Below are 15,767 nucleotides of genomic sequence, written 5' to 3' on the forward strand. Positions count from 1 at the left end.
TTTTACACTGTTTAGCTCCTGGCTGTGCCATTGGATTTTTAAACCGGCAAGCTCCCTGCTCTCCTATCGCAATTTCAAACCGAGAATCTTCTGGCTCTCCTCCCGCCATTAAACTCTGAAGCTGCTGGCTCTCTACTCGCTGTCTCAAACCCCTAAAGCTCCACTCACTGATTCAAACGGTGAACTTGTTGGCTCTCCTCTTGCTCTTTGAAACGGTGAAGGTCCAGGTTCACCTCTCGCCATCTCAAACCGTTAAACTACTCGATCTGCTATTGTCATTTCAAACCGCAAAGTTCCCAGTTCTCCCTTCAATGCTGGAAACGGTGAAGGTTCCGGATCACCTCTCGCTGTTTCAAACCCGGTAGCTACAGGCGTTCCTCTCGCCGTTTCGAACTCTGAAGCTGTTGGATCTCTCCTCGACATTTTAAACTCTCTAGCTGCCGGATCTCTTCTCGCTTTTTCAAACCATCCAGCGCCTGGCTTTTCTCAAAGGCAGGCCTTCCTTTCCTTCCCAGGCAGCGCACTCCAGATTCTCACCACCCTCAGTGATTTTTTTTCTCAAATCCCCTTGGAATCTCCTGACCCTCACCCTAAAATTATGCCCCCATGCGACTGACCCCTCAACCAAAGGGAACAGTTGCTTCCTATTTACCCTGTCGAAACCCCTCAATCTTATACACCTCAATCATATCCCCCGTCCCCCACCACCAGCCTTCTCTGCTCAAACGAAAACAATCTTATAGTTCAGATGCTCCATCCCAGCTACATCCGTTTGAATCTCCTCAGTACCCTCGCCAGTGCAATCATCTCCCTCCTATATGAAAGCAAATTACTGCGGATGCTGGAATCTGAAACGAAGGAGAAAATTATGGAAAATCTCAGCAAGTCTGGCAGCATCTGTAGGGAGAGAAAAGAGCTAACATTTCGAGTCCAATGACTCTTTGTCAAAGCTATCAGACAGAGAAAGTGGGAAATATTTATACTGTAGAGTGAGAATTAAAGATGAGTCATAGCCACAGAAACCCAGGGAAACCGGGTGCTAATGGCCACAGAAACCAAGGGGAAAGAGTGCTCTTGGCAATCCCCAGAGGACAAAAGATGTGAACGGTCAAACAGCAGGGAAACTAACATCAGAGGATGAGCTGTAGATGAGGGGAAGGGGGAAGCAAGGAGGAGAAAGGTGAACGAAGAGTGGATAACATTTTGGGGGGGGGGGGGGGGGGTGGAATTAAATGTATATTAAGAAAGGAAGAAAAGGTAAAAAAAACTGTTGAAATGAAATGAAAACAAATGGGTCGAGGTGGGGTAGAACTGATCATCTGAAGTTGTTGAATTCGATGTTGAGACCGGAAGGCTGTAGCGTGCTTAACCGGAAGATGAGATGTTGTTCCTCCAGTTTGCGTTGCGCTTCATTGGAACATTGCAGCAGGCCAAGAACAGACATGTGGGCTTGGGAGCAGGGTCTTTTGTTAAAATGGCAAGCAACAGGAAGGTCAGGGTCCTGAATACGCACAGACCGAAGATGCTCAACCTTATGGCACCTTCCCATGCAATCGCTGAAGGTGTAACACCTGCCCCTTTACCTCTTTCATGCTTAACATCCCAGCCCCAAAACACTCATTCCAGGTTAAGCAGCATTTCACTTGCATCTCTTCCAATTTGGTCTACTGCATTCGCTGCTCCCAATGTGGTCTCCTCTATATCAGAGAGACCAAACGCAGACTGGGTGATCATCTACAGTTCATCCTCTGATGTTAGTTTCCCTGCTGTTTGACCTTTCACATCTTTTGTCCTCTCTGGGAACTGCCATTAGCACTCTTTCCCCTTGGTTTCTGTGGCCATTATTACCCGGTTTCCCTGGGTTTCTGTGGCTATGACTCATTTTTCATTCCTACTCCACAGTATAAATATCTCCCACTTTCTCTGTCTGTTAGCTTTGACAAAGAGTCATCGGACTCGAAACGTTAGCTCTTTTCTCTCCCTACAGATGCTGCCAGACTTGCTGAGATTTTCCAGCATTTTCTCCTTCATCTCCCTTCTATAGTGAGCTGACCAGAACATAGATTAACATAGAATTTACAGTGCAGAAGGAGGCCATTCGGCCCATCGAGACTGCACCGGCTCTTGGAAAGAGCACCCTACCCAAGATCAACACCTCCACCGATCCCCATAACCCAGTAACCCCACCCAACACTAAGGGAAATTTTGGACACTAAGAGCAATTTATCATGGCCAATCCACCTAACCTGCACATCTTTGGACTGTGGGAGGAAACCGGAGCACCCGGAGGAAACCCACGCAGACACGGGGAGGATGTGCAGACTCCGCACAGAACAGCACACAATACTCCAGCTGTGCCCTAACCCAATGTTCTGTCCAGCTCCATCATAACCTCCTTCCTCATATTCTATGCCTCTACTGATAAAGGCCTTAACTACCCTACTCACCTGCTCTGCCACCTTCAAGGATCAGTAAACAAATACTCATGTTCCATCTGTTCCTCTTGAGCTTCCTTGTGTCCTGCCATTCATTACATTCTCCCTTGTCCTGTTTCTTCTTCCAAAGTGCATCACCTGACACTTATCATTAAATACCAATCTTCCACTACTCTGCCCATCTGACCAACCCACCTATATCTTCCTCACTCAAGACTTTGAAAATAACCTGGAATTTGTCTCAGAATAAAGATTAAAGTCTACAGGCAGTGATTCTTACATCACTTCTCTATGGGTGAAGTGACAGATAAATCAGCGAGAGGCATTCCATCTTTGTTGCCTGAAAGCTACTTGCAACATCAGGTGGCAGGGCAAATCCCCAATACAGAAGTGTTGAATACCTGACATAAGAGCATACCACCAGAATTCAGCTTTGTTGGGTCAGTCATGGGTTTCATATGGAGGATTCCTATATGGCACAGGCAGTATTCTACAGTCAGCTGAGCACTGGAATCCATACCACAGGGCATCTCAAAGACATAAAGTCAGACTTCAGGTGGTGGCTATGGTTGACCGGTCGCACACAGTGTAGCTCCTGCATGGAAGTGTAGTTTTGGTGCCGAATAGGAAGGAGAGAAGAGGGCAGTGGATTCACCCCCAGTGTGAGATGACGACCGGCTACCAGACCCGATTAAAGTTGGTAAGAACACTTGCCCAGGAGTTGGAAGACCCTCGTGGCGCAACAGCAGTGGGAAAGATGGCGAGAAAGGTGTTTTTTTGTCGACGGCCAATTTACAGATGGAGCAGCAAATGTGTTTCGTCAAGGGGGAATTCAGACTGCAGTGCTAGGGGATGGATGCGGACTGGTCGGTGGAAATTGAGAGTGCGAGTGGAGTAATAGCTGGAGGCGCAGGGAGCGACGAGCAAGGAGATGGAGAGGACTGTATCGGATTAGAGCGATCAAATTGTCTCTTTGGAAGTCGAAATGGCGATGATGGGCTGGGCCGGGGTCAAACCCGGGTCCTCGTCACCGTGAGGCAGTAGTGCTAACCAGTGCACCGTGCCGCCCTTTTCTTATGAAGTGTGATGTTGATGTGTGTGCCTTGGTGTGGTTGGGGTGATGGGGGTTCCCCTGCCTGCGGTACCTGTTGAGAGAAAGGTGGAACTCTGTAGGGCGGCGGGAAGCGAGATGGGTCGATGAGGGGGGTGGGTGGATTAGAATGGGATAGGAGGTGGTGGTGAGGCTCTTTGTTTGGGCCTCCAGGTAGAAGTTGCCATGCTAGTAAACAGAAGCAGAGTGGGGGAGGAAGCTGTGGATCGTAATTGAGAAGCGAGTTGGGGCATTTTTGGAGCAGATGGGGGGGCGTAGGAAGAATGGATCCATGGAGGGTTCGGCACCCAGGTGAGAGGGAATACTCCTTTTTCTGCCATGTCCACTGGATATACTCTAGAATTAATTTCTTTATGGTGGGGAAGGAGGTGCTGCTGAGGGCGGGGGGTTGTGAGGACGGAGTATGCATCTAAAGTCTTCTCGGATCATGCGCCGTAAGATGTCGATGCGAGGCTGGAGTTGGAGTGGGCACAGAGACCAGGGTGGAAATTTGATTCGGGGTTATTGGCCAATAAACAACTTTGTGATAGGGCGCAATAGACGATAAAAGATTATGCAGAATACAATCAAAACGGGGTGGTCTCTGCAGCCACGTTCTGGGAGGCGTTAAAGGTGGTGGTTCAGCGGGAGGTGATTGAGTTCAAGGCCCTTAAGGATAAGGAGGAGCGAGGGAGGTTGTTGGAAGGCATTGCGGAGGTGGACAGTAGATATGTGGCGGTGTCGACAAGGGAGCTGTTGACGAAAGGAAGGATTTGCAGGGGCAATTTGATCAGTTAACGACAGGGAAGGTAACGGGTCAGCTCTGGAGCCATGCTGTTAGGTAATTTGGACATTCTGAATTCTCCCTCCGTGAACCTGAAACAGGTGCTGGAATGTGATGACTAGGGGCTTTTCACAGTAACTTCATTTCAGTGTTAATGTAAGCCTACTTGTGACAATAAAGATTATTATTAGTGTGATGGAGATAACAGTACTGGTGAGAAGGCCAGTCAGTTGCTGGCACATCAGCTGAGGAGACTTGTGGTCTTGGGCCGAGCAGTTTCCATACAGGCTGTGATGCAGCCAGATAGGATATTTTCTGTGTGCATCTGTAAAAGTTGGTAAGAATTAATGTGGACATGATGAATTTCCTTAGTTTCCTGAGGAAGTATAGGCACTGTTGTGCTTTCTTGGTAGTAGCGTCCACATGGGTGGACCAGGACATATTTTTGGAGATGTGTGCCCCTAGATATTTGAAACTGCTAACCATTTAAACCTCGGCCCCGTTGATGCTGCTAGGGGTGTGTACAGTACTTTGCTTCCTGAAGTCAATGACCAGCTCTTTGTTTTGCTGGCATTGAGGGATAGATTGTTGTCGCTGCACCACTCCAGTAGGTTCTCTATCTCCCTCCTGTATTCTGACTCGTCGTTATTCGAGATCCGGCCCACTATGGTTGTATCGTCATCAAACTTGTAGATGGAGATGGAGCTGGAAAAGATTAACGTAGATGGAGCCGGAAAAGATCAACGTAGATGGAGACGGAAAAGATCAACAAAGTCTTTGAGGACTTTTACAGCGTGTTGTGCAGCTCGGAGCCTGGGGCAGAGGCGGCGGTTATGGGATCAATGAGGCACTGGAGAATGGGGAGCTGCCGAACACGCTGGCGCAGGCCTCTAATTCTTTGATTCCAAAGAAAGACAATGACCCACTGGAATGTGCTTCATACAAGCCAATTCCATTATTAAATATGGATGTAAAGATTCTGGCAAACTCATTGGCCAATCGATTGAAGAGGCGTGTGCTGGAGATAGTGGCAGCAAGATTTGTGAAGGTGCAGTGTTTATCCAGTAAATTTAGGAAGCTACTGAACGTGGTCATGACCCCATCGGGCAGCAGGGTGCCGGACGTGATAGCAGCAGAGAAAGCCTTTGACCGTGTTGAATGGCTATTTGTTTGAGGTACTGAGGAGGTTTGGGCTGACATTGGTGGCATGGGTACGATTGCTCTATTCATTCTCCAAGGATGGGGTGGAGTCAAGTTTTTGTAGGCTGCATAGGGGAACGAGGCAGGGGTCACCGTTACTTTTGCATTGACAATTGAGTCGCTGGTGAATACGCTCCAGGCCTCAGAAGAGTGGTGGGGGATTGTGGGGGTAGCACAGGGTGTTGCGATTTGCAGACTACTTGCTATTTGCAGTGCATACGTTGAATAGCATGGGAAGAATTATGGCGTTGCTGGGAATGTTTGGGGCCTCTTCAGGGTACAAATTGAATGTAGGAAAGAGCAAGGTCTTCCTGGCGAATGAGTTGGGAAGGAACATGAGCCTGGGGGCTCTGCCGTTCAAGATTGCAAAGGTTCGGTTTAGATATTTGGGGATCCAGGTCACAAGATGCCTGGGCAGCGATGCACGGGTGGAATTTAGCAGGACTGGTAAAGGGGGATCTAAAGAGGTGGGATGCCCTGCCACTGGCAGGGAGGGTAGTTTATAAAGATGAAAATGCTGCCCAGGTTAATGGGTTAATTGCCAGGTTTGCGTATACTTTCCAATCTCTCCCAATTTTTCTTCCCAAAGCCTTTTTTCGGAGGGTCAATGGATTAGTCGCCAGGTTTGTGGGTGGGTAAGACAAAACGGGTCAGTAAGGCGTTGCTGCAGAGTAAAAGGCAGGTAGAGGGGTTAGCACTACTGAATCCGCTGCAATAATTTTGGGCAACCAATGTGGAGAAGGTGAGGTAATGGTTGGGCAGGGGTCGGATTGGGTGCGGGTGGAGGAGGACTCCTGTAAGGGGTCAAGTCTGAGAGCCATGTTACCGGCCCAGCTCCCGTTTGCCCCGGGGAAATATTCTAATAGCCCAGTGGTGGTTTCTTCGATAAAGATTTGGAACCAGCTGAATGTTCAATCTCCACACGGACAGTGACCCAGAGCCGGGATCGAACCTGGGACCTGGCGCCGTGAGGCAGCAGTGCTACCCAGTGCACCACCGTGCTGCCCTTGGATGGGATGCATGAGAGGTGGTGAGGGGAAGGAGTAGAATGAGTGAGAGACCTGTATCTGGAGCGGTTTGCGGAGCAGGCGGTGTTGAGCGAAATTAGAGTTGCCGAGGGGAAGAGTGTTCTTATACCTACAGGTGTTAGACTTTGTACTGAAAGAACTACCTGGGTTCCTGTCATTACAGATATATGGGGAGAGGGGAGGATTGGGGATATAAATGGATGGTTTGGAAAAAAAGAATTGGCACTGCTGAATAGGATTAAGGGCAAATGGGAGGAGGAACTGGGGATTGAGCTAGGATGGGGGGATATGGAGTGAGGTGCTGCGCTGGGTCAACGCAATCCCCTCGTGCGGGAGGATGAGTCTTATTCAATTTAAGATTTAATTCACAGGTGTATATAATAATCTTTATTAGTGACTCAAGTAGGCGTACATTGACACAGCAATGAAGTTCCTGTGAAAGTCCCCTAGTCGCCACACTCCGGCACCTGTTTGGGTACACCAAGGGAGAATTCAGAATGTCCAATTCACCTAGACAAGGGCCTGGGTGAGTGGATTTTTCCTGGGGGCAGAAGATTGTTTGGAGGTGTGGAAGGGGGTCGGTGAACCACGCCCATATGTTCTGGGTGTGTGAGATAAATTGGAGGGGTTGGGAGACGGAGACTAAGGTTTTGTCGGAGATACTGGTGTTTGGGGTAACGGCATGCCCCCCTGGTGGCGATATTCGGGGATGTCGGAAATGCAAGAGCTGCAGGGGAGAAGGGGGCCAATGTGGTGGCCTTCACCTCCTTGATTGCCCCGCAGAGGATACTGGTTGAATTGCCGATCGGCAATGACACCAGGGGTGACTGAATGAGCGGGGGATCTGCAGGAATTTCTGAGCTTGTCGATGTGCTGCGATTGGTGAGGCAGAGGCCGGTCCCCAAAAGAGGCCGAATACTGGTTGTGGAGAAGATTAAGTTTGCCCTGAAGAGGTCTCGGAGGATGGGTTCTGCGTGAAATGGTACCCGTTCTTATCCAATTGCTTTGTCACTGGCCGGTTTGGGGGGGGACGGGACATAAGAGGGGGAAAATTTGCACAAACAATGTATGTTAATGGATGTTCTCTGTAACTATAATTGGTTTGAGTTTGGAATAAGATACATTTTTAAAAAGATATAAAGACAATCAGAAAGCCAACTTCAGAACTTGCAAGCTGAATGGGGCGGGGGGGGGGGGGGCACAGAACCTTGGTCAGACCCAAATGGAGAAATCTGCATCAATAAGCAATTTTTGACATTTGAGGAGAACTGTCAAGTGCCTTCAGGAAAAATTAGTAAAGCCAAAGCCTCTAGCCATCCCTCCAACATGGACTTCATATGCAGTATGTGAAATCAAGTATTGGCCCAGTGTCAAACACGAGACGACATCAGCCTAGGCCGTAAAGAGGTTTATGTTGAGCAGTCGACTGTCGAAGTGACAGAGGAATTCTGCTGCTGTTTGCAGCTACTCCTACAAGGAGTACGTCACTCTCCCCCATCTTTTGTCAACATCACACATCCATTGGAGCTCATCAGAAATCACTCTGTGACATGACTGTCATCCAACTAGGCCCAAGTCAACCTCTTTCTGCTGTCCTCCATTTAACGCTCGAGAAGAGATCTCTGCTGCTTTTCAGCTCTGATCAAAAAGTGTGAAGAGAAGCCATGGCAGGTAATGCAAGATATGCAGTGGAGGGTGGTGTGGCCAACCAGGACAAAGGTGCAGACAGGTCGAGAAAGAGGAGGGATAGTTTCCCATGGTTGCAATCACCCAGGATACCAATTTGACTTTGATATGAGCAATTACAGTGCATTTGAGAGCTTCAAACATGGACCTGTGTGAAAGATAGGCACGGATATGGGAAGTGACAAAATGCTCAAAAGACATGAAAGAGGAAAGGGAAGTTGGAGATTGGATAGTAGTTTGCAAGGGCAAAAGGGGGATGATATCAAAAGATTTGAAGGGGGGATCAATAATTGAGGAAAAGGAACTATTAATGTCAACATACTAGGGGGCCAGGAAGGGAAGCTATGTGGTCGCCAATTTGGAAAAAATAGGGTTGAGGTAGCAAGAGGTGGGTCTTGCAGGTAAAATGAGATTGAAGAGGGCATGATGAGAGACAGGAGGGACACTAGTGGGAAAAAAAGTTCACCAGGGAGGCACCTTTGATGAGGTTTCGCCAAGGGATCAGGGGAAGTGAGCATGACATTGAATACACAAGAAAACAACACTTTGTGGGACCTATTCTTTTGTAAACATGTTCTGAGAACTTACGCAAACTGTCCGGTAAACTGGAAAATACATTGGTTCTCCACGCCACAAGGAAAATGAAAGCTCTTCGGACATTTCGTAATGGCACAGCCTATTGATGCACCACGTTGTTTGCAGACCCGGCATTTCTGTAAAAATAATTGAATATCAAACATTTACTGTCTAGTTGGAAAATCTATCAATAGTGTACAAGCTTCAGAAAAAATATTATGAATTAATTTCCCTCCAAGCTACAAGTCCATTGAAATGAGAAATATTTGTTCACAATATATTTGCAGTAACTTTGCGGCTTGGATAATGCTTATATTTCCCAAAGCAAAACAAATAATCACAGGTGATAATTTATTTCTTTCCGCAATCAAAATGCTGTGGTTTCACATTATCTAACTTTATTGATATCCTTTACAAGCAACAGAAGGAAGATGCTTTTGATTCTACCATTTAAAATTTGATATCTTGATATCCAGTGATCAAAGGATGTGTTCAAATTTATCACACCATTCATTCAACAGAACCAGTGTTTAACTAATTACCTTTATTTCAGAAAAGACCCCAAAGGGCTTCAGGGAGACATAGCCATAAAACGGACATCGAGCCAGAGGAGGAGAGTGGTGCCCAAATGTTGATCAGGTGTATTTTAAAGAAGTCCTTTGTAGCCATCTGGGATGGCCACTTACAAAGAAGCATGGACACTCGCAAAGATTCAAGGGAAATATGGCCAGCACAAGATTCAGGCAGGCTCAGAGACTAAATGTATATTTGGAAGCAGAGAACCAGACAGTATCGAAACCCCCAGCCGATTTGCATTCTAATGAACCATTTCCCTAAGACAAAGGACTGGTACTCAGGTAACCGATACAATTCCAGACACATCGGCGCCACTCCCTTTACTCAGGAAGCATAAACAGCAAGGTCAATGTCCTCTTAGGACACGCCCAGCCATCCAGGCACCCGCCACTTTATTGGCTCACATCGAAGGCAGTGATCGAAGTCTGACGAATTATTGGGTCCAAACCCAAGGACTGCCCAAAAGAGTGCAAAACCCCCCAAGGATAAAGAGAGTCACTGCCATGTGTTCGATCCCTTTTGGCCCTGGCACACCGGCAACGTCTATCTCCAACTGTAGCACCACGACCAGAAGCAAGTCCAAGTTTAACGCTCACTACCAGACGGATGAGCCTAGCTGAACCGCAGTTACTTCTCCAGACCCAGCAGATCCAGATTCGAACAATGGCCACTGTTCCTCTGACCTAAGCCGGGTGCCTGAAGTTAAGAACAGGTTGTCATAGTGTTAGGTGTAATTTAGCTCGTAGTGTTTATGTTGCATGTATAAGTTAATCTTGTGTGTAAATAAAGTATTATTGAACTTGAACTAACTAACTGGTTGTTGGGTCTATGATCGATATCTGGTTGAACCTTGGTGGTATCATTTGATATCTGGTGACTCTGAAAGCAATATAATATCAATATCTAGACAAAGAAGGGCAACCTTATTGACTGCCATATTTATAGCGAGTAAATATAGCAACACCTTAAGGAAAGGAGAGGGAGATTGCAAAAGGACGAGAATTCCAACAAACGTCTCTCTGTTCCATCACATCTGTCATGTATGGTGCAAAAAAGGCTGAACTGCAGAAAGTTGCCATGGTGGATTAGGGCAAAGTTATGAAGGGAATTAAATGCAAGGATGAGAATCTGAAATTGAGGTAGTGGAAGGATCCGGAGTCGATGAAGGCCAATGAGGGATGGCTGATGAGCAAGTAGGACATACTGCGGGATAAAGGTTATGTATAAGAAAGTTTTTGACAACGTCCGGGTGCGGTGATGCACTGCTAAGCTGCACGTTTCGGCACCTCCCGTTCCAACAGACTTTTGGGCTCTTATCGGGAGCGCCAACGGAATTTTTTTTCGACCTAACCCAGTGTGGGGTGACGAAGGAAGGAGTCCCCCCGGGTGTGTATGGAAACTCTGGCGGTAGTGGCCAGATTGCGAAGGATCCTTAGGAGCAGCGGCATAGAAGAGAAGGGAGAAGCAAGATGGCGGCGGATGGAGCCCAGATGATGTGGGGCCCGGACCAGCAGGAGTTTCTCCGACGATGAGTGGAGGAGCTCAAGAAAGAGGTGCTGGCGTCGATGCTACTGGCAATCGAGGGACTGAAGGAAACACAAAAGGTCCAGGCGATGGAGCTCCGTGGAGTGAAGGCAAAGGCAGCCGAGAATGAAAATGAGATACAGAGCCTGGTGGTAAAAACGGAGACACACGAGGCACTACACAAGAGGTGCATAGAAAGGCTGGAAGCCCTGGAGAACAGCTTGAGGAGGAAAAACCTACGGATTCTAGGTCTCCCCGAAGGTGCAGAGGGAGCTGACGCTGGGGCTTATGTGAGCACGATGCTCCATACACTAATGGGAGCTGAGGCCCCAACGGCCCCCCTGGAAGTGGAGGGAGCGTACCGGGTCCTCGTGAGAAGACCAAAGGCAGGTGAAACACCAAGAGCAATAGTGGTGAAGTTCCATCGCTACAGGGACAGAGAGATGGTCCTGAGCTGGGCCAAGAAGGCACGGAGTAGCAAATGGGAGAATGCGGTGATTCGTGTGTATCAGGACTGGAGTGCGGAGGTGGCGAGAAGGAGGGCGAGCTTTAACCGGGCCAAGGCGGTGCTCCATAGGAAGAAAATTAAATTTGGGATGCTGCAGCAGGCGCGACTGTGGGTCACGCATCAGGGCAAGCACCACTACTTTGAGATGGCGGAGGAGGCATGGACATTTGTCCAAGAAGAGAAACTGGACTAGATTTGAGAGTTTGATGTTTGGAGAGAAGCAGCGAGGTGGTGGTACAGAAATGTAAAGTGGGGAAAGGGGAGGGCTATTGTACAGCAATGTTGGACGGGGAATTTCTCTCCCCCCGATGGGGGGGACACGAAGAAATGTGGGCGCCGGTGGGAAAAGGGACAGGGAAGGGGAATGAGGGAACTGCGCCATAGGGGGCGGGGCAGAGAGGAAAGCGCGGGTATTTTCCCGCGCTATGGAAATTATAGCGGGAAAACGGGCGCAGGAAGGAGGGGAGCCCCACACGCAGGGAGGTCAAAGAGTGAACGGGGGAAGCCGAGGTCAGCCAGAGTTAGCTGACTTCCGGAAGCAATATGGGGGAGTAATTAAGCTAGAGGGGGATCTAGCGGGGGGGGGGGGGGGGGGATCAACTCGGTTGCTGCTGCTGAGTGCAAGGGGGAGCTGGTAAGAGATGAGGTGGTCGGGGCGGGAAGGCACTACCTGGGGACAGACGGGTGCGCGGGACCTGGATGAGGAGATGGCCTAAAAAAGTGGATGGCTAGTCGACGAGGGGGGGGGGGGGGGGGGGGGGGGTGAATGGCCCCCCAATCCGGCTGATCACGTGGAATGCGAGAGGCTTAAATGGGCCGATTAAGAGGGCACGCGTGTTTGCGCACTTAAGAGACTGAAGGCGGACGTAGTCATGCTCCAGGAGACGCACCTGAAGTTGGCGGATCAGGTTAGCCTAAGAAAAGGATGGGTGGGACAGGTATTCCACTCATGGTTGGACGCGAAAAACAGAGGGGTGGCAATATTGGTGGGGAAACGTGTATCATTCGAGGCCAAGAACATAGTGGTGGACAGTGGGGGCAGATACGTGATGGCGAGTGGCAGACTGCAGGGCGAGGCGGTTGTGCTGGTGAATGTTTATGCCCCGAATTGGGATGATGCGGGATTCATGAAGCGAATGCTGGGACGTATCCCGGACCTGGAGGTGGGAAATTTGATAATGGGGGCGGGGGACTTTAACACAGTTCTGGATCCAGGGCTAGACCGGTCCAGATCCAGGACCGGGAGAAGGCCGGCAGCGGCCAAGGTGCTTGAGGGATTTATGGAACAAATGGGGGGAGTGGATCCGTGGAGATTCACCAGGCCAATGGCTAAAGAGTTCTCTTTCTTCTCCCACATCCATAAGGTATATTCCCGGATAGACTTTTTTGTTTTGGGAAGGGCACTGATCCCGAAAATGGCAGGAACGGAGTACTCGGCCATAGCCGTCTCAGACCACGCCCCGCATTGTGTGGATCTGGAACTAGGAGAGGAAACTAGAACTAGATCGCCACTCTGGCGACTAGATATGGGACTACTGGCGGACGAGGGGGTCTGCGGAAGGGTGAGGGGGTGTATTGAGCGATACCTGGAGGTCAACGACGATGGGGAGGTTCAGGTGGGGGTAGTATGGGAAGCGCTGAAGGCGGTGGTTAGAGGAGAGCTGATCTCCATTAGAGCCCACAAGGGGAAACAAGAGGGCAAAGAAAGAGAGAGATCAGTGGAGGAAATTTTGAGGGTGGATAAAAAATATGCAGAGGCCCCAGACGATGGGCTATACAGAGAAAGACGAAGACTACAGACGGAGTTTGACCTGCTGACCACGGGAAAGGCAGAGGCACAGTGGAGGAAGGCACAGGGGATGCAATATGAGTATGGGGAAAAGGCGAGCCGGCAGCTAGCCCAACAACTTCGGAAGAGGATGGCGGCGAGAGAGATCGGGGGAGTTAGGGACGAAATGGGAAATTTGGAGCAGACAGCAGGAAAAGTGAACGAGGTGTTCAAGACCTTTTATGAGAGGCTATACAAGTCCTAACCCCCGGGGGGAAAAGAAGGAATGCTACACTTTCTGGACCAGCTAAGGTTCCCGAAGGTGAAGGGGCAGGAGGTGGCAGGTCTGGGGGCGCCAATCGAGGTGGATGAGGTGATTAAAGGACTGGGGAACATGCAGACAGGGAAGGCCCCGGGACCAGACGGGTTTCCGGTGGAATTCTACAGGAAGTATATGGATCTGTTGGCCCTGCTTTTGACGAGAACCTTTAATGAGGCTAAGGAAAGGGGGATGCTACCCCCGACAATGTTGGAGGCGACGATATCGCTAATCCTGAAACGAGATAAAGACCCGCTGCAATGCGGGTCATACAGGCCTATCTCACTGCTGGCCAAAGTGATGACGACAAGGATAGAGGATTGTGTCCCAGGGGTGGTGCATGACGATCAGACAGGGTTTGTATAGGGGAGACAATTTATGTAACGAAGGTTAGTGTACGAAGGTTGCTGGGGGTGATGATGACGCCCCCACCGGAGGGGGAGGCAGAGATAGTGGCGGCGATGGATGCAGAGAAGGCATTCGATAGGGTGGAGTGGGACTATCTGTGGGAGGTGAAGAGGTTTGGATTCGGTGAGGGGTTTATTAGTTGGGTCAGACTCTTATATGGGGCCCCGATGGCAAGCGTAGTTACAAACCGGCAAAGATCGGGATATTTTCGGCTACATAGGGGTACAAGACAAGGGTGTCCCCTGTCCCCGTTACTGTTCGCGTTGGCAATTGAACCACTGGCCATAGCGCTGAGGGGTTCTAAGAAGTGGAGGGGGGTGCTTAGAGGGGGAGAGGAACACCGAGTGTCGCTCTACGCAGATGATCTACTGCTATATGTTGCGAACCCGGTAGAGGGGATGCTAGAGGTAATGCAGATACTTAGGGAGTTTGGAGAGTTCTCGGGATACAAATTAAATATGGGGAAGAGCGAGCTTTTTGTAATGCACCCCGGGGAACATGGCAGGGGGAATAGATGCTCTGCCGCTAAAGAGAGTGGTAAGGAACTTCCGATACCTGGGGATCCAGGTGGCCAGGAACTGGGGAACCCTGCATAGACTTAACCTGACGCGACTGGTGGAGCAGATGGAGGAGGACGTTAAGAGGTGGGATATGGTGCTGCTGTCGCTGGCGGGCAGAGTGCAGGCAGTTAAAATGGTCGTCCTCCTGAGGTTTCTTTTCGTGTTTCAGTGCCTCCCCATTCTGATCACAAAGGCCTTTTTTTAGAAAAATAAATAGGAGCATTATGAGCTCTGTGTGGGCGGGAAAGACCCCGAGAGTAAAGAGGGGGTTCCTGCAGCGCAGTAGGGACAGAGGGGGACTGGCGCTGCCGAGTTTGAGCGACTACTATTGGGCCGCCAATGTGTCGACGGTCTGTAAGTGGATGAGGGAGGAAGAGGGAGCAGCGTGGAAGAGGCTGGAGATGGCGTCCTGTAAGGGAACGAGCCTAAAAGCGCTAGCAACGGCGCCGCTGCCGTTCTCCCCGAAAAGGTACACCACAAACCCAGTGGTGGTGGCAACCTTGAGGATCTGGGGGCAGTGACGGGTGCCTCGATGTGGTCCCCGATAAGGAATAACCACAGGTTTGTCCCGGGGAGGATGGATGGGGGGTTCCAGTGTTGGCAGCGAGCAGGAATGAGGAAGCTGAGGGACCTGTTTATAGACGGGACGTTTGCAAGTCTGGGCGTGCTAGAAGAAAAATATAAGTTGCCCCCCAGGGAACGCCTTCCGATATATACAATTGAGGGCATTTACGAGGTAACAGGTAAGGGAATTTCCGCAGCTCCCGACGCAGGGGATCCAAGATAGTGATTTCGGGGGCATGGGTTGGAGAGGGCAAAGTGTCCGAAATATACCGGGAGATGAGGGATGAGGGGGAGGCGATGATAGAGGAGCTGAAGGGAAAATGGGAAGAAGAGCTGGGGGAAGAGATCGAGGAGAGGCTATGGGCGGATGCCCTATGTAGGGTAAATTCCTCGTCCCCGTGTGCCAGGCTTAACCTGATTCAATTTAAGGTTCTACATAGAGCACATATGACGGGAGCAAGACTGAGCAGGTTTTTCGGGGTCGAGGGCAGGTGTGGGAGGTGCTCAGGAAGCTCGGCGAACCACACACATGTTTTGGTCATGTCCGGCACTGCACGGGTTCTGGTGGGGTGTGGCAAGGGTAATTTCAAAGGTGGTGAAGGTCCAGGTCAAGCCAGGCTGGGGGTTAGCTATATTTGGGGTTGCAGAAGAACCAGGAGTGCAGGAGGCGAAAGAGGCCGACATTTTGGTCTTTGCGTCCCTAGTAGCCTATTCTACTCATGTGGAAGGAAGCGAAGATAA

The 15,767-nt window shown here is 49.8% G+C and overlaps 1 protein-coding gene across 2 annotated transcripts in view; it reads right to left on the bottom strand.

Annotated features, from left to right (window-relative positions):
• LOC140399001 (G2/M phase-specific E3 ubiquitin-protein ligase-like) overlaps positions 1–15,767 on the bottom strand; it is a 486,739-nt gene that overhangs the window by 317,693 nt on the left and 153,279 nt on the right. For both annotated transcript variants that reach the window (XM_072488055.1, XM_072488045.1), the window contains one exon: positions 8,812–8,936. In XM_072488055.1, the coding sequence (XP_072344156.1) occupies positions 8,812–8,936 (125 nt within the window). The remainder of the gene's footprint in view (positions 1–8,811; positions 8,937–15,767) is intronic.

The sequence above is a fragment of the Scyliorhinus torazame genome, chromosome 2 (assembly GCF_047496885.1).
Source record: "Scyliorhinus torazame isolate Kashiwa2021f chromosome 2, sScyTor2.1, whole genome shotgun sequence".
Taxonomy (NCBI): Eukaryota; Metazoa; Chordata; class Chondrichthyes; order Carcharhiniformes; family Scyliorhinidae; genus Scyliorhinus; species Scyliorhinus torazame.